The following is a 19,898-nucleotide window of genomic DNA, read 5'->3' as shown; positions in this document are numbered from 1 at the left end:
TGGTTCAATATTCAAACATCTTTCTTACTAGTGATTAGGTTTTAATGTTTCCATTCTTCCAGCAAATACATTTCAGAAAAAGATTTCGGTTTTGTGTTTCCTGTCAGTGATCATGTATTTAGATACTTATACTATAAAAGTCTGAATGAAGAAATCCTTTCATACTTTTTTTTCTGCTTGAAAATTCTTTCCAGGAAGAATAAATACATGAGTATGTAGAAAATTATTTTTGTTTTGATAGAATTCTGATGCTTATTATTTTGTGTTTCTAATTTAGGTGTATCTACTTGCCATTTTGCCTGGGCTTTTCATTCTGAGGCTGAGGAAGAGCTGATTAATATGATTCCAGCAATTCAGAGAGGGGACCCTCAGTGGTCTGAGTTGAGAGCTATGGGAATAGGTTGGTGGGTCAGGAATATCAACACTCTTCGAAGATGCATTGAAAAGGTAAGTGTATGTTGTTGCATTTTGGAGTTGAGTCTTTTCTTACAGCATAAAATATATTATCTTCCAGAAAACCTGTGGTGAGGGATTCATCTGTACATCTTAAGATCTTGAGAATTTCTTAAATAAAAATTTTTGGACATTTCTGAATCTTGACCTTTATAAACTCTCCATTCAGTATATCAGTTGTCTTTTGTCATATATACTAAGTATATAATACTTACGGAATATAGTATTTTGTGCTATCAGTTGAGATGTATCCCGGTTTAGGAAAATACAAACTGTATGTCAGTTATATACATTAGATAGAAAAAAACATTGTTTTTATAAAAAGGATTCTCTGCATGGCTAGGTTAATAGACAACAAACTTCCTTTGAACATTTAAAATACCATTCAAAAAGTTTTGATTTGTGGCACTTGAGGCAGATATCTATGGCAGCAAATGAAACATGCTATAAATTTTAAGATGGGTTTTTGAAATCAGTTTTATAGTAGAAAAAAAAGTTAAAAATTTTTTAGTAGAAGCTGAAAGTTATTTCATTGTTGGCAGAAACTAACCATGATTGAGCACTTCTTGTGTACCAGGCTTGGTCCTAGTTGCTTTTCATAAATTATTTCATGTTATCTTCTCATTGGCTGCATATTACTATCTCGATTTTCCACCTGATAGAACCACGACTCAGAGAGGTTGGGTACCAGCCCACTGAAGTTCTCAGAAGTACAATTCATGATACTGCATTTGTGGAGTATGAATTCATTTCTTTCAAGAGGAATTTACTCCCCTAAAGTAGTGTCTGAAGAATTTTAGTGTCTGAAGAATCACCTGGCAAACTTATTTGAAACACACATCCCTCACTTTCACTCTCAGAAATTTTTCTTGTTTTGTTTTTTGGCTGCACTGTATGGTTTGGGGTAGTTAATTCCCAGACCAGGGATTGAACCTGTGCCCTCGGCAGTGAAAGTGGCAAATCCTAACCACTGGACCACCAGAGAAGTCCCTGTTAAATTTTTTCCATATCCTGAAGTGAAGGAAAAAGAGATCATATTTTCTCTGAAATGTTCAGATGTTGCCTACAAAGTCTCTTTAGTTTTTTATCAACAATGTGTTTTGTCATTATAAATTGAGTGTTTCTGGTAATACATATAATTAATTTCCACAAGTAATTTATCTCTTAAAATTCAATCAAAAGGATATGTAAGATTTTTTTCTCTTGAAATGTTATAAATCATTAACTGAAGATGAATAAAAATTCTTGTAAAAATTATTAAATATTGAAGTACTAAAATAATTGAAGGCAGAGAAAATGCCTTTGGCAGGGGGGAGAGAAATAAAAGCATTGAAAGTAAAGCATTTTTGTGAGGTGACTTTTAGATATCTTCCCCTGTCTCTCCCATGCCTTGGTAGCTTTCTAGTCTACCATCAGGCAGTGTTAGCTGAAAAAACATTGTTTTTTATTGTCATGCTTCTCAACTTAGTTTTATGCAGATGTTAGCTTGGTATGTTTGAGAAGTATATGGTCTGCATGGTACTGTGTTCGAGACAGTATGATATGTACAGTGATGTTACTGGGTTAATAATTTTTAAATTTACATTGAGTTCATTGGTTCTGTATAATTTAGCAAGTTTGGCCATATGGCTCAAAGGGGGTTGTATGTTATGGTACGTGGGGAATTATGTATTCATTAAGACTTTTTTCTCATGAAATTTCTAAGAACTAAAATTTGAAGGCCGTTCAAAATAACAGAGTTTTGGCCATCTATATTTTAATTACATGCCAGAAAGCATGTGTCAGTCCTTCAGAACTGTCAAGTTTGATTGAAAAATACCATGAAGTTATGTTTTTTTTTTTTAAAAAAAGAACATTTATTTTTGCCTGTAGTTTTTAATATGTGTGTGAGTATAATTGATATTTATTCATAGATGTCTATCAATATTGTGAAGTCACATATATATATACCATAGAAGTCAACATTTTAACTTTAACAGAACATTAAGGAATTTAATATGCTTAATTTTTAAGAAAAGGTCTCACCAGAAATTCTCTGGTGGTCCAGTGGTTAGGACTCTGTGCTTCTGCTTCTGAGGGCCCAGGCTCAATCCCTGGACACAAAACTAAGATCTGGCAAGCTGAGCAATATAGCCAAAAAGAATAAGTCATGTCTGTCAAATATTCTGCCTTCTTTATTGTTTCTTATGTTAGTTTTATCACTATCTGGTTTCTAATACCTTTTGCACCCCTTATTTACTGTATGACCTCAAGTAATTCAGTTAACCTCTCTGTGTCTCAGTTGCCTCGTGTAAAATGGGGATAGTAATAGTACTTCTTGGATCATGGTGATTCAGTAAGACAAATGAAAGGTGCCTGGTACATGGTAAGTAGTCAGTAAATACTAGTTCTACTGTTACGGTTTTTATTGTAATTACAGGTATGCCAAGGGTTGTCTCTAGGAGCATGTATTATAAGCTACTGGAGATTGTGGAAGAGAGTCAATTCTTCCCATCTTCATAGTTTCTGTCAGCCATGGAAGTAAAAGGGAAACATTAATTGTTGTAATTCTTCTATCAAATAGTTAATTCAGTGTAATTTTTTATTGACCATTTAGGTTGCCAAAGCTTCTTTTCAACGTAACAATGATGCCCTGGATGCTGCATTATTCTACCTTTCAATGAAGAAGAAAGCAGTTGTGTGGGGTCTGTTTAGGTAAATTGCTTCAACACTTAATATGATTTAATGGAATGAAGATTGTGCTGTGAATCAAAGATGTAACACTTTTGAAAGTACTTGGATAAATCAGTTTCCTTATTTGTGCCTTGGTTCCTTTATTTGTGAAAAATAAGCACCGTATTATTTGAGCTTAACTAAAGAGTGGGATATTGTTAAAAATAAGTTGGTGAAAACAATTGGTAGAGTTCTCTTGCTTCCTACTTACGTATACATATTTTGAGTTTTCTCCTTATTAGAAGAAATGAAGTGAAGCTTGATAACAAATACATCTCACTAAAGTTGTTATTGTTCTTCTTTTAGCTGGCTATTTGAGATTTTCATTGTCTATTTTCAAAATTGTGTAAAGAATTAAATATTTGAAATTTGGTTTAACCACTTATGTTTGTGCTCTGGTACCCAGGTCACAGCATGATGAAAAAATGACAACATTTTTCAGCCACAACTTTAATGAAGATAGATGGCGTAAAGCTGCTTTGAAAAATGCTTTTTCTTTGCTTGGAAAACAACGCTTTGAGCAATCTGCTGCTTTTTTCTTGCTAGCTGGTTCATTGAAAGATGCCATTGAGGTATGACTGAGAAAATGTGGTATGAAATACCTGTAAGAGCTTGAAAACCTGGGAAGGTCATAGAGTAGATTGTAATGTTTGGTTGTATGTTTGTAAGGATAGAGGGTAGAGAATAAACACAGAGGTTACTAACTTAAATAGTGGCACTGTGACAATGGATTTATAAACAGATGCAAGTGAGAAGCATAAATGGGACATTTTATATAGAGAATACTGCATTTCAAGGTAAGTATATGCATTTCAATTATAAATATATAGAAAAATGGTTTATGAATGTCTTCTTCCTGGCCATCTTGTGATTCTGAAGTATTCAAAGTATGCACAGGTCAGAGTCCCCTTACTTAGTATAGACAGGCAGATATTTTAAGTTCTTTTAAATGAAATTCATAGCTAAAGAACTGAGATCACAGTTTGTACTGTTTTGTAATGTAGTCATCTTAGATATTGGAAGGTGAGTGGGAAGAGGTAAAACTTTGCATTTTTGGATGTAGAATCTTGATAGCTGATTAGAGTAATTACAAATATTTCTGTTTATGAGATATTCTTCGTAGGCTATCAGTTATAATGAATAATCCAAACAGGTGAAGGAAAAATGTAATTGGAAATAATACATCATATAAAATATCCAACAAAGTGAAAGTACTCTATGTATAGAATTAGTCCTATTTTCTTTTTTTTTTTTTTTTTTGTCAGCAAAATTTCTTAAATGTTTAATGAAAACATTTTGACAATTCATGAACTGGGAAAATGAAAATAATAATAGTGCAAATTTTTTTTTTTTATTTTTTATTAGTTGGAGGCCAATCACTTCACAACATTTCAGTGGGTTTTGTCATACATTGATATGAATCAGCCATGGATTTACATGTATTCCCCATCCCGATACCCGCTCCCACCTCCCTCTCCACCCGATTCCCCCGGGTCCTCCCAGTGCACCAGCCCCGAGCACTTGTCTCATGCATCCCACCTGGGCTGGTGATCTGTTTCACCATAGATAGTATACATGCTGTTCTTTTGAAATATCCCACCCTCATATTCTCCCACAGAGTCCAAAAGTCTGTTCTGTATTTCTGTGTCTCTTTTTCTGTTTTGCATATAGGGTTATCGTTACCACCTTTCTGAATTCCATATATATGTGTTAGTATGCTGTAATGTTCTTTATCTTTCTGGCTTACTTCACTCTGTATAAGGGGCTCCAGCTTCATCCATCTCATTAGGACTGGTTCAAATGAATTCTTTTTAACGGCTGAGTAATATTCCATGGTGTATATGTACCACAGCTTCCTTATCCATTCATCTGCTGATGGGCATCTAGGTTGCTTCCATGTCCTGGCTATTATAAACAGTGCTGCGATGAACATTGGGGTGCACGTGTCTCTTTCAGATCTGGTTTCCTCAGTGTGTATGCCCAGAAGTGGGATTGCTGGGTCATATGGCACTTCTATTTCCAGTTTTTTAAGAAATCTCCACACTGTTCTCCATAGCGGCTGTACTAGTTTGCATTCCTACCAACAGTGTAAGAGGGTTCCCTTTTCTCCACACCCTCTCCAGCATTTATTGCTTGTAGACTTTTGGATAGCAGCCATCCTGACTAGCGTGTAATGGTACCTCATTGTGGTTTTGATTTGCATTTCTCTAATAATGAGTGATGTTGAGCATCTTTTCATGTGTTTGTTAGCCATCTGTATGTCTTCTTTGGAGAAATGTCTGTTTAGTTCTTTGGCCCATTTTTTGATTGGGTCATTTATTTTTCTGGAATTGAGCTGCAGGAGTTGCTTGTATATTTTTGAGATTAATCCTTTGTTTCTTCATTTGCTATTATTTTCTCCCAATCTGAGGGCTGTCTTTTCACCTTACTTATAGTTTCCTTTGTAGTGCAAAAGCTTTTAAGTTTCATTAAGTTCCATTTGTTTAGTTTTGCTTTCATTTCCAATATTCTGGGAGGTGGGTCATAGAGGATCTTGCTGTGATTTATATCGGAGAGTGTTTTGCCTATGTTCTCCTCTAGGAGTTTTATAGTTTCTGGTCTGACATTTAGATCTTTAATCCATTTTGAGTTTATTTTTGTGTATGGTGTTAGAAAGTGTTCTAGTTTCATTCTTTTACAAGTGGTTGACCAGTTTTCCCAGCACCACTTGTTAAAGAGGTTGTCTTTTTTCCATTGTATATCCTTGCCTCCTTTGTCAAAGATAAGGTGTCCATAGGTTCGTGGATTTATCTCTGGGCTTTCTATTCTGTTCCATTGATCTATATTTCTGTCTTTGTGCCAGTACCATACTGTCTTGATGACTGTGGCTTTGTAGTAGAGTCTGAAGTCAGGCAGGTTGATTCCTCCAGTTCCATTCTTCTTTCTCAAGATTACTTTGGCTATTCGAGATTTTTTGTATTTCCATACAAATTGTGAAATTATTTGTTCTAGTTCTGTGAAAAATACCGTTGGTAGCTTGATAGGGATTGCATTGAATCTATAGACTGCTTTGGGTAGAATAGCCATTTTGACAATATTGATTCTTCCAATCCATGAACACGGTATGTTTCTCCTTCTGTTTGTGTCCTCTTTGATTTCTTTCATCAGTGTTTTATAGTTTTCTATGTATAGGTCTTTTGTTTCTTTAGGTAGATATACTCCTAAGTATTTTATTCTTTTTGTTGCAATGGTGAATGGTATTGTTTCCTTAATTTCTCTTTCTGTTTTTTCATTGTTAGTATATAGGAATGCAAGGGATTTCTGTGTGTTAATTTTATATCCTGCAACTTTACTATATTCATTGATTAGCTCTAGTAATTTTCTGGTAGAGTCTTTAGGGTTTTCTATGTAGAGGATCATGTCATCTGCAAACAGTGAGAGTTTCACTTCTTCTTTTCCTATCTGGATTCCTTTTACTTCTTTTTCTGCTCTGATTGCTGTGGCCAGAACTTCCAACACTATGTTGAATAGTAGTGGTGAGAGTGGGCACCCTTGTCTTGTTCCTGATTTCAGGGGAAATGCTTTCAATTTTTCACCATTGAGGGTGATGCTTGCTGTGGGTTTGTCATATATAGCTTTTATTATGTTGAGGTATGTTCCTTCTATTCCTGTTTTTTGGAGAGTTTTAATCATAAATGAGTGTTGAATTTTGTCAAAGGCTTTCTCTGCATCTATTGAGATAATCATATGGTTTTTATCTTTCAATTTGTTAATGTGGTGTATTACATTGATTGATTTGCGGATATTAAAGAATCCTTGCATTCCTGGGATAAAGCCCACTTGGTCATGGTGTATGATTTTTTTAATATGTTGTTGGATTCTGTTTGCTAGAATTTTGTTAAGGATTTTTGCATCTATGTTCATCAGTGATATTGGCCTGTAGTTTTCTTTTTTTGTGGCATCTTTGTCTGGTTTTGGAATTAGGGTGATGGTGGCCTCATAGAATGAGTTTGGAAGCTTACCTTCATCTGCAATTTTCTGGAAGAGTGAGTAAGATAGGTGTTAGCTCTTCTCTAAATTTTTGGTAGAATTCAACTGTGAAGCCATCTGGTCCTGGGCTTTTGTTTGCTGGAAGATTTTTGATTACAGTTTCGATTTCCTTGCTTGTGATGGGTCTGTTAAGATCTTCTATTTCTTCCTGGTTCAGTTTTGGAAAGTTATACTTTTCTAAGAATTTGTCCATTTCATCCAAGTTGTCCATTTTATTGGCATAGAGCTGCTGGTAGTAGTCTCTTATGATCCTTTGTATTTCAGTGTTGTCTGTTGTGATCTCTCCCTTTTCATTTCTAATTTTGTTAATTTGGTTCTTCTCTCTTTGTTTCTTAATGAGTCTTGCTAATGGTTTGTCAATTTTGTTTATTTTTTCAAAAAACCAGCTTTTAGCTTTGTTGATTTTTGCTATGGTCTCTTTAGTTTCTTTTGCATTTATTTCTGCCCTAATTTTTAAGATTTCTTTCCTTCTGCTAACCCTGGGGTTCTTCATTTCTTCCTTCTCTAATTGCTTTAGGTGTAGAGTTAGGTTATTTATTTGGTTTTTTTCTTGTTTCTTGATGTAAGCCTGTAATGCTATGAACCTTCCCCTTAGCACTGCTTTTACAGTGTCCCATAGGTTTTGGGTTGTTGTGTTTTCATTTTCATTCATTTCTATACATATTTTGATTTCTTTTTTGATTTCTTCTATGATTTGTTGGTTATTCAGAAGCGTGTTATTTAGCCTCCATATGTTTGAAGTTTTAACAATTTTTTTCCCTGTAATTGAGATCTAATCTTACTGCACTGTGGTCAGAAAAGATGACTGGAATGATTTCAATTTTTTTGAATTTTCCAAGACCAGATTTATGGCCCAGGATGTGATCTCTTCTGGAGAATGTTCCGTGTGCACTTGAGAAAAAGGTGAAGTTGATTGTTTTGGGGTGAAATGTCCTATAGATATCAATTAGGTCTAGCTGGTCCATTGTGTCATTTAAGGTTTGTGTTTCCTTGTTAATTTTCTGTTTAGTTGATCTATCCATAGTTGTGAGTGGGGTATTAAAGTCTCCCACTATTATTGTGTTACTATTAATTTCCTCTTTCATACTCGTTAGTGTTTGCCGCACATATTGCGGTGCTCCTATGTTGGGTGCATATATATTTATAATTGTTATATCTTCTTCTTTGATTGATCCTTTGATCATTATGTAGTGTCCTTCTTTGTCTCTTTTCACATCCTTTATTTGAAAGTCTGTTTTATCTGATATGAGTATTGCGACTCCTGCTTTCTTTTGGTCTCCGTTTGCATGAAATATTTTTTTCCAGCCCTTCACTTTTAGTCTGTATGTGTCTCTCGTTTTGAGGTGGGTCTCTTGTAGACAGCATATATAGGGGTCTTGTTTTTGTATCCATTCAGCCAATCGGTTGGGGCATTCAACCCATTTACATTTAGGGTAGTTATTGATAGGTGTGGTCCCGTTGCCATTTACTTTGTTGTTTTGGGTTCACGTTTATACAACCTTTCTGTATTTCCTGTCTAGAGAAGATCCTTTAGCATTTGTTGAAGAGCTGGTTTGGTGGTGCTGAATTCTCTCAGCTTTTGCTTATCTGTAAAGCTTTTGAATTCTCCTTCATATCTGAATGAGATCCTTGCTGGATACAGTAATCTAGGTTGTAGGTTATTCTCTTTCATTACTTTCAGTACGTCCTGCCATTCCCTTCTGGCCTGGAGGGTTTCTATTGATAGATCAGCTGTTATCCTTATGGGAATCCCTTTGTGTGTTATTTGTTGTTTTTCCCTTGCTGCTTTTAATATTTGTTCTTTGTGTTTGATCTTTGTTAATTTGATTAATATGTGTCTTGGGGTGTTTCGCCTTGGGTTTATCCTGTTTAGGACTCTCTGGGTTTCTTGGACTTGGGTGGCTATTTCCTTCCCCATTTTAGGGAAGTTTTCAGCTATTATCTCCTCGAGTATTTTCTTATGGCCTTTCTTTTTGTCTTCTTCTTCTGGAACTCCTATGATTCGAATGTTGGGGCGTTTCACAGTGTCCCAGAGGTCCCTGAGGTTGTCCTCATTTCTTTTGATCCTTTTTTCTTTTTTCCTCTCTGCTTCATTTATTTCCACCATTTTATCTTCTACCTCACTTATCCTATCTTCTGCCTCCGTTATTCTACTCTTGGTTCCCTCCAAAGTGTTTTTGATCTCATTCATTGCATTATTCATTTGTAATTGACTCTTTTTTATTTCTTCTAGGTCTTTATTAAACATTTCTTGAATCTTTTCAATCTTTGTTTCCAGGCTATTTATCTGTAACTCCATTTTGTTTTCAAGATTTTGGATCATTTTTATTATCATTATTCTAAATTCTTTTTCAGGTAGATTCCCTATCTCCTCCTCTTTTGTTTGACTTGGTGGGCATTTTTCATGTTCCTTTACCTGTTGGGTATTTCTTTGCCTTTTCTTCTTGTTTAGATTGCTGTATCTGGAGTGGGCTTTCTGTATTCTGGAGGTCTGTGGTTCCTTTTTATTGTGGAGGATTAACCCAGTGGGTGGTGTTAGACGATTGGCTTGTCAGGGTTTCCTGGTTAGGGAAGCTTGCGTCAGTGTTCTGGTGCGTGGAACTTGATTTCTTCTCTTTGGAGAGCAATGGAGTGCCCAGTAATGAGTTTTGAGATGGGTCTATGTGTTAGGTGTGACCTTGGGCAGCCTGTATGTTGATGTTCAGGGCTATGTTCCTGCGTTGCTGGAAAATTTGCGTGGTATGCCTTGCTCTAAAACTTATTGGCTCTTGGGTGGTGGTTGGTTTCAGTGTATGTATGAAGGCTTTTGGACAGTCACTTATTACTTAAAGTTCCTTGTAGTCAGGAGTTTTCTGGTGTTTTCAGGTTTTGGGCTTAAGTCTCCTGCCTCTGGATTTCAGTTTTATTCTTCCTGTAGTCTCAGGACTTCTCTAACTATACAGCCCTCCTTTCGAAGACAATGGGCTGCTTTTCTGGGCGCCTGATGACCTCAGCTAGCGATCAGAAGTTGTTTTGCGAAGTTTGCTCTGCGTTCAGTTATTCTTTTGATGAATTTATAGGAGAGAAAGTGGTCTCCCCGTCCTACTCCTCCGCCATCTTGGCTCCTCCCCCAGAATTAGTCCTATTTTCAAAATTATCTCAAGGTATGTAACTTTTAAAAATAACAAATATTTATACTTTTCAAATGGGAAGTTTAGCCTAGAAAATACTCAGGCAAGAAGAGAAATATTGATTGAGATGCTCATATTGCCTGAAGGACTTCAGATTCTCAGATGAGTAGTGACTTTAGAATATAAACTCAAGAGTGAGTAAGAGTGGCATATATAGCTTCATTTCTTAAGCTACTTGCTATGTAAATAGAAGATTCTTTTAAAATAGTAATAATTGTGTTTTTATATGGGAATGTATTTGGAAATTAAGAGGAACTGATTATATGAAGTCAAATATCATAGGTGTTATTTAATTTAAAAATGAACCTTGTTTAAATTAATCCAAGTCTGAGATGGTACTGATATACCTTTTATGCTTATTTTATAAATGAACTTTCTAGGTTGGAAGTTACTAAGTTCTAGTTTCTTAAATTTCTTGCTATTTCTTAATCACTCTCTCAACCTCTGGACCTCTTTCCTCTACTCTGATAATATAAATAGTGGATAGTTTCAGGAGTTCAGTGGGATATTTCATATCTCTAAATAATTATCATTAAGTATTCCTTAATATTTAAATTTATAGGTATGTCTTGAAAAAATGGAAGATATCCAGCTAGCCATGGTAATTGCCCGTTTATATGAATCTGATTTTGAGACTTCTTCCACTTATCTGTCCATCCTAAATCAGAAGATTTTGGGTTGCCAAAAGGATGGCTCAGGATTCGATTGTGAAAGATTACATCCTGATCCTTTCCTCCGTAGTCTTGCTTACTGGGTAATGAAAGATTATACCCGAGCATTGGACACGTTACTGGAACAGACACCAAAGGAGGATGATGAACATCAAGGTAGGACATTTTGTGGATTTCTCTTTTTCTTTTTTAAAAGGCAGTTTCTGAACTAATGTTCACTTAGATAATACACACACACACAGACACACACACACATATGCACATAACTCATCATTGCCGGATTTACTTTTCAGCTTTGAGAAATCAGTATCAAAATTTTTTATGTAGCTAGAGGTTCAGTCACTTACTACCTGTAATTGAATCTAGCATTTTGCTATCATAATTTTAGTAGTACTAAGAAGACTTCACACACGTTTTTACTCTATCAAGGTATATAAGATTACCATACTATTCTAATTTCATATATATTAAAGTGAAGCATACAGAATGTTCCCACGTTACATAGCTCTTTCCATGTATCATAATAGCCAGTTTTCTAAAAAAGTGTGTATTTTGGTTGTTACACATAGTTAGTATGATGTATGGGCCTACAAAAACTTTATTCTTGTGTGATGAACTTTCCTTTACTCTTAGTTATCCCAAATAATTTAGATTTCTAGAAGCATTTAGAAGGTATCTACTAGCATTGTTTGCAATAATCATAAAAATGGAACATTTTAAGTATTCATCAATAGAATAGTTAAATAAATTACAGTGTATCCATACTGTAGAAACAGTATGCTATTAAAAGTGAGGTAAGTGAGGTAAAGTGATGTGTTAATATATGTTGTATTCAGTGAAAAAAGTAAGGTATAGAACAATATGGTCCTGTATTGGTGTTTTTCTTTCTGACTTACTTCACTCTGTATAATAGGCTCCAGTTTCATCCACCTCATTAGAACTGATTCAAATGTATTCTTTTTAATGACTGAGTAGTATTCCATGAAATTTAGAAAGACGGTAACGATGACCCTATATACGAGACAGCAAAAGAGACACAGATGTATAGAACAGTCTTTTGTACTCTGTGGGAGAAAGCGAGGGTAGGATGATTTGAGAGAATTGCATTGAAACGTGTATATTATCATATGTGAAACAGATCACCAGTCTAGGTTCGATGCATGAGACAGGGTGCTCAGGGCTGGTGCACTGGGATGACCTGAGGGATGGGATGGGGAGGGAAGTGGGAGGGGGGTTCAGGATGGGGACACATGTACACCCATGGCTGATTCATTTCAGTGTATGGCAGAAACCACCACAATATTGTGAAGTAATTAGCCTCCAATTAAAAAAAAAAAAAGGACACCAATATGATCCTTGTTGTATTTATGTACATACGTCACACATATACATACTGTGTGCATACACATACTGTGTCTGGTTTCCCACTCCCTCTCCCTTTTTTGTTTTCTGGAACAAATCATAAACTAAATTAGCGCTGGTTACCTTTTAGGAATAGGAGTGGAGAGATATAAGCTTTTACTTTTCATTTTGTACTTTCTTTAGTTATAATTTTATAGCCTCTTATTTTTATTATGTTTTATTTTTAAATACTTAAAGAGCTTAAATGAATAAAGAGATTCAGGCTCATTTTTTACTTTCTTCTTTACAAAAAAGAAATGTAATAATTTAATACAGTAGTCCCCTCCACAGGGATTATGTTCTAGGACCCCCAGTGGATTTCTGAAATGGTGGATAGTACCACAACCTATATAAACTATGTTTTTTCATAAATATATGGGATAAAGGTTAATTTATAAATAAGGCACAGTAAGGGATTAACAGCAGTGACTAATGATAAAAGAGAACAATTATAACAACAATATACTGTAATGAAAGAAGGGAATGTGGGTTCTCTCACTCAGAATCTTATTGTACAATTTTAATGCCTTTTCCATCTTAACAAAGCACTTATCATGCACTGTGCCCATAACTTCTGCAGTTTGAGTTATGACAGAAAAACTAACATGAATTTCTTTTTTGTTCTTCACAATTTTGTGGATAGTAGATTTTTTCTGACCATAGATTATAGTACCCTCGGCTTATGAACTTTTTGCTTTCCTTATTAAATAGAGAACTTTCAAACTTTCATATAAAGGAAACACTTGCAGCTTCTCTTCGGCATAGATGAACTGCCAGCATCACTACTCTTGCATGTGGGGCTCTTTATTATTAAGTAAAATGAGGGGGACTTGAACGCAAGCACTGTGATGCCCTGATAGTGGATCTGATAATCGCAGTGGCTACTAAGTGACTAGTAGATGGAACACTCTGGACAAAGGATGATGATCCCTGTCCTGGGGAGGACGGAGCAGGATGGTGCAAGATTTCATCTTCTCAGAACAACTCACAATTGAAAACTTATGAATTGTTTGCTTCTGAAATTTTCCATTTAATATTTTTGGACCTCAGTTGACCTCGGGTAACTGAAACCATGGGAAGCAAAACTGCAGGCAAGGGGGGAATGACTGTAAATATTTTTAAATTTTTTCAAAGCAGAGGAAATAAAACAGGAGAAAAATATCTTATCTGAACTACCCAAGTAATTTTAATAAAAGGTACACATTTTTACAGAAGGAAGATTCTATTTTTTCTTAATACTTTCCAGGTTAACTTTTAAGAGGTTGTTATTGGGGAAATTTTTATGTATACATAAAGCGTTATACCCATCTAACACAATCAGCTGTATTAATACTGCACTGTAATAGATCTATAATATTTTTCACTCAAATAATACATAAACACAAAAAATAATAAAACATTTTAAATTATACAGTATCTTGAAAACTGCACCAAACATGTGAACTAACTTGTGATTGGACATGCAAATGCCTCTTCACATCTTTGAAAGTTTGCAGTTTGAAGGTTTGTATGTAGGGAACTTACTGTATAGATATATTTTGAAGCAAACCCAGCAGATCATTTCATCTGTAAATATTGCAACATGCATCTCTAAAAAATAAAGACTCTAAAAAACATAGCACATATCAGTTATAACACATAACACAGTTTTGCGAGTAATCAAATCTTCAGTGTTCAGATTTCCCTGGTTTGTCTTATAAAATCTTATACAGTTGATTTGTTTGATACAGTTGATCTTGTACCCAAGATCCAGATGAGGCTTGTATCATGTGATTGGTTGAGGTGCCTCTTATGTCAGTTTTGATCCATATTTAGTTACTGCAGCATGCCTCACCCCCCAATTTATTTGTTAAAGAAGTCAGATTGTTTGTCCTGTAGTTTCCTGAGTTTTAGATTTTGCTGGTTGTATTCTTGTTGTTTCATTTAATGTTTTTTTCCCTCTCTGTTTCTCTGTATTTCCTATAAATTGGTAAGTAAGATTTTAGAGGATTTTAGTAGTTTTTTTTGGCAGAAATATTTAATAGATGGGTAGAGCACTTCCACCGTGGAACTCATTTGAAAGTGTTAGTTGCTCGGTTGTGTCTGACTCTTTGCGACCCCATGGGCTGTAGCACGCCAGGCTTCTCTGTCCATGGAATTCTCCAGGCAAGAATGCTGGAGTGGGTTGCCATTCCATTCTCTGGGGGATCTTTCCATCCCAATGATTGAACCCAGTCTCCTGCATTGCAGCCAGATTCTTTACCATCTGAGCCACCAGGGAAGTCCCCAGGGAACTCAGACTGTCAACTTATTTTGCTTTTTGTGGAATTAACAGCTATCAGTGACTGCCATCTACATCCCTTATTTTATTAGTTTTTGTAAAATGATAATATACTAAATTTGTCATTTTATCCTTACTTTTTGAGCTGGAATGCTTCTCTAGAGTACAGTCTCCCTTGGCAATGTCTTGATTACTCTGAATTCCAGTCATATACATAGTAAAAGGAATATAAATGTTTGATTCTTCTTTATTTACTAGTTTTCAAAATAATAGCTTGGTTCTCTAGCTTCCTAGAAAGGTGACCAATCAACTTTCATTTTTTAAGGTTATTTTGAATTCACAGATTAAGATAGAGTTGTGTTTTAATCCATTGCAGGTTATTATTATGGATACTCAGATTATCAGAGCCTCTTTAAAGTCCTTGAATTTGACATTTTTCTTTGCTAGTTTCTTTGCTTTCTGGTATGGTAAGATGTTTCAGGTTCCTCTTATACATCTCCTGCCCAAGACCTGGCAATGACCAATCCTCTAAAGAATCCTGGTTCCTTTTAGTTGGGAGTGATATTTAGACACCACAGCCTGAACACAGGGATCCCCATTGCTACAGGTGTGGCCATTGTTCCTAGGTTATTTTAATGAATGAAGCTAGGAAAAATTTTCCACCCTGAGGTACATGTGTTCACACTGACATTTCTAATTTCAGATATAGAGTTCTGATATTTCAAAAATGTGGCTTATAATGAAAAGCTTGGATTCTTATGATATTAACATAATTATTTGCTGTTATATATATACATATATATATAATAGTTTCAAAGTAATGATGCAGATATTTTCATAACAGCATGGTTACTGAGAACAGTTTAAGCTTTTTTTTAGTTTTTTGTTTTGATGGTATATCTGACTCAGGATGGTCAGTCATATTACTTATTTTTAAGTCACTTTTTAGTTCCTGACTTGTGATTATGGTACCAGCTTGAAGTGAAGAATCATTTGTTTAATTTTGCTTTTATTGTAAATTTTTAAAAAGTAAATTTCCTTTTAGAATTATATAAAATGTTAAGTGGTTTTGAAATAAAATCAAGGTATTTTTAGAGGTACCTATCATCCTTCCTCATCTTTCTACCCTGTTTTACCCTCCCTTTTTAGGGGACCAGTTGAAAAAAATTGTGTGTTCTTTTTCTATTAAAAAATGTGTATGTGTGTATAGATGTGTTTTTAATTTTTCTAATTTTTTAGATAAGAGATGGCTTACTATATATACAATTCTGCATCTTCTTTCACTTAATATATTCTAGATATCACAGGGAAATTTTAATTTCAGCTGTATTGTGTGGATGTACCACAGTTTAACTAATCCTGGGTTAATAATTAAGTTTCCTTTATTTTGAGGAAATGCTGACACACTTTATTCTTTTGTAACATAATTACAAATTAACATCATATCTTGCGATTGTCTCTGTTTGATTTCTATAGTTATCATCAAGTCTTGTAACCCAATGGTGTTTAGCTTCTACAACTACCTTCGAACTCATCCTTTGCTTATTCGAAGAAACCTTGTCTCCCCTGAAGGAACTTTGGCAACTGTAGGTCTCAAAACTGAGAAGAACTTTGTTGATAAAATTAACCTCATAGAAAGAAAATTATTCTTTACTACAGCCAATGCTCATTTTAAAGTTGGATGCCCTGTTTTAGCCTTGGAGGTACTCTCCAAAATTCCAAAAGTTACCAAAGTGTCTGCCTTACCCTCAGAAAAAGATCAGCCTGACTTCATTTCTAAAAAGATAGATGATGTACCTTCAGAATCAAAAACTCTGAGTGACGGTGATGGAAGTTTTGGTATTGATTGGTCAAATGTCACTTCATCACAGATTGACTGGAGTCAGCCAGTGGTAAGGATAGAAGAGGAACCTCTTACTCTTGACTGGGGTGAAGAGAATGATAGTGCCTTAGAGGAAGAGGAAGACGATGCTGTTGGTTTAGTAATGAAAAGTACAGATGTTGGGGGAAAAGATAGACAAGAAGATCAGAAAACTCCAGACCCTAACGTGTTATCGACCCCTCAGGAAGAGGATCATCTTGAAGGTGATACTGAAGTTGATGTGATTGCTGAACAACTAAAATTCAGAGCTTGTTTAAAGATCCTTATGACTGAACTAAGAACATTGGCTACCGGTTATGAAGTAGATGGAGGAAAACTCAGATTTCAGCTCTACAACTGGCTTGAAAAGGAAATTGCTGCCTTGCATGAAATATGTAATCATGAATCAGTTATTAAAGAATATGCCAGTAAAATGTATTCCAAAGGAGACAGTAATCTTCTAGATCAGGAAGAGATGGTGGACAAACCAGATATTGGCTCCTATGAGCGGCACCAGATAGAAAGGCGGAGACTCCAGGCTAAACGAGAGCATGCGGAAAGACGGAAGTCATGGTTGCACAAGAACCAAGACCTCCTTCGAGTGTTTCTTAGTTACTGTAGCCTCCACGGAGCCCAAGGTGGTGGTCTGGCCTCAGTACGAATGGAGCTCAAATTCTTGCTACAAGAATCACAGCAGGTATCAACCTTAGATGTTCTCAATCTTGGTTATTTTAATAATTTCAGTAGCTCTTTAATTTACAGTTGTAAAGCTCTTTCTACCAGTTAATTTAACATGATCAGCTCCTCTGTTCGTAGAAGCAGATGTTTACACTGTGCATACATCTTTTTAGACAGAAGTTTTGATAGATAGAAGTAGGCTAAAAGCTTGAGAGCACAGCTGTGTGAAACTCATCTCTATACCTTCTGCATCTCGCATAGTACCTGGTACGCCAGTTATTGTAGAATGAGCAAGTACATAAACATATTGCTTTTACTCAGATGTTTACTGCCAGTATTTTTATCATATAACTTTTAATTGCTTTTTTTCTCCTTCATTTTAACCATTTTGGAAAAAATAACCTACTGTCACTCACAGGAAACTACAGTGAAGCAGCTCCAGTCTCCACTACCACTGCCTACCACCCTACCTCTGCTTTCAGCAAGTATTGCTTCAACAAAAACAGTCATAGCTAATCCTGTATTGTACTTAAATAATCACATCCATGATATACTCTATACTATTGTTCAGATGAAAACACCACCTCATCCCAGTATTGACGATGTGAAGGTAATGTAAAGTTTATGATAATTTGGTATTGTACACACTGAGAAGGTAAATAAGTTATACTTCTCTTCCGGTTTGAACTTAGAAGAAATATTTAAAGTATTCTTATTTGCTGCCTTTTAAGTCTGATCAGTTCAAGACTGTTTGTCCAATGAATATAATTTGAAAGGAAGCATTCTTGAAATTCTGCCATTTGCCACATTGGATGGAATATTATGCTAACTAAAATAAGTCAGATAGAAAGACAAATACTCTTATGTTGTCACTTATATGTGGAATCAAAAAAATAAATGACTGTATGTAACAAAATAGAAATGGACTCACAGACATAGAAAACAACTCAGTGGTTAACAAAGTTTGCATATGTGTATGGGAGCACGTTAGGGGTAGGGAGTTAAGAGATATAAACAACTAAGTGTAAAATAGTGTAAAATAATTAAGCAACAAAGATATAGCACAGGAAAACATAGCCATTATTTTAGAATTATCTGTAAAAATATTGAACCACCATGCTGTACACCTGAATCTAATATAATAGTTTCTTCTTCCTTGTGGAAAAATTACTGTCTTCCTTTGAGACAGGTAGATACTTTTTTGGTAAAAATTAATTCATTTTCTATATAGTATTCTTACCACATATTCCTTTGGATCCCCATCTCCTTTAAATGAATCATTATGTAGAAATATTTATAATTGTTCCTTACATGCTGGGATATTATGAAAATGTAAGTTCAAGGAGTATCTTGGGGAAAACCATGATTGATTAGAAGTAGTCCCAGCGAAAGTACTCTCATTGCTATCTGCCTGAGGATTTTGTTTTGTTGGAAACTTGCAGTAGTTCAGGTTAATGAGAATGTGGAGAGAATTCAGTTCAGTTCAGTCACTCAGTCGTGTCCGACTCTTCGCGACCCCATGGATGACAGCATGCCAGGCCTCCCTGTCTATCACCAACTCCTGGAGTTTACTCAAACTCAGCTCCATGGAGTCGGTGATGCCATCCAACCATCTCATCCTCTGTCGTCCCCTTCTCCTCCTACCTTCAATCTGTCCCAGCATCAGGGGCTTTTCCAGTGAGTCAGTTCTTCACATCAGGTGGCCAAAGTATTGGAGCTTCAGCTTCAACATCAGTCCTTCCAGTGAACACCCAGGACTGATCTCCTTTAGGATGGACTGGTTGGCTCTCCTTGCAGTCCAAGGGACTCTCAAGAGTCTTCTCCAACACCACAGTTCAAAAGCATCAATTCTTTGGTGCTCAGCTTTCTTTATAGTCCAACTCAGATCCATACATGACCACTGGAAAACCCATAGCCTTGACTAGATGGACCTTTGTTGGCAAAGTAATGTCTCTGCTCTGTCTAGGTTGGTCATAACTTTCCTTCCAAGGAGTAAGTGTCTTTTAATTTCATGGCTGCAGTCACCATCTGCAGTGATTTTGGAGCCCAAAAAAATAAAGTCAGCCAGTGTTTCCGCAGTTTCCCCACCTATTTGCCATGAAGTGATGGGACCGGATGCCATGATTTTAGTTTTCTGAATGTTGAGCTTTAAGCCAACTTTTTCACTGTCCTCCTTCACTTTCATCAAGAGGCTCTTTAGTTCTTCACTTTCTGCCATAAGGGTGGTGTCATCTGTGTATCTGAGGTTATTGATATTTCTCCCGGCAATCTTGATTCCAGCTTGTGCTTCATCCAGCCCAGCGTTTCTCATGATGTACTGTGCATATAAATTAAATAAGCAGGGTGACAATATACAGAATTAACTACCCCCAATTAAAACTATATCCTATGCTGAAAACGTAAAAGCAGGTAGATGCTAAGAAACCCTAGGGAGGATGGCAGGAGCTGGAGAGTTGATCAAACTTCCTCTGTGCTAGCCTAAGTGTATTTGTCCTGTGCTTTTTCCAGTTCCAGTGGCTGTCACTTCAGTTCCCCAGCAGTTTTTCTTTTAAATTTTTTTTGTATGAAATGCACATTCAGTCTCTGGTAATGTGTGCTTCCAAAGAACCCAAGATTTACTGGTCATATCATCCTATTGCATGCATGCTAAGCCGCTTCAGGTG

General features: G+C 35.8%; 1 protein-coding gene across 1 annotated transcript in view; it reads left to right on the top strand.

Annotated features, from left to right (window-relative positions):
* DMXL2 (Dmx like 2) overlaps positions 1-19,898 on the top strand; it is a 172,530-nt gene that overhangs the window by 122,726 nt on the left and 29,906 nt on the right. The window contains exons 20-25 of the mRNA XM_061157154.1: positions 278-447; positions 3,050-3,147; positions 3,572-3,737; positions 10,927-11,191; positions 16,173-17,254; positions 17,654-17,845. Of these exons, the coding sequence (XP_061013137.1) occupies positions 278-447; positions 3,050-3,147; positions 3,572-3,737; positions 10,927-11,191; positions 16,173-17,254; positions 17,654-17,845 (1,973 nt within the window). The remainder of the gene's footprint in view (positions 1-277; positions 448-3,049; positions 3,148-3,571; positions 3,738-10,926; positions 11,192-16,172; positions 17,255-17,653; positions 17,846-19,898) is intronic.

The sequence above is a fragment of the Dama dama genome, chromosome 12 (genome assembly GCF_033118175.1).
Source record: "Dama dama isolate Ldn47 chromosome 12, ASM3311817v1, whole genome shotgun sequence".
In the NCBI taxonomy this organism is placed as follows: domain Eukaryota; kingdom Metazoa; phylum Chordata; class Mammalia; order Artiodactyla; family Cervidae; genus Dama; species Dama dama.
This window is presented reverse-complemented; position numbering and strand designations above follow the sequence as displayed.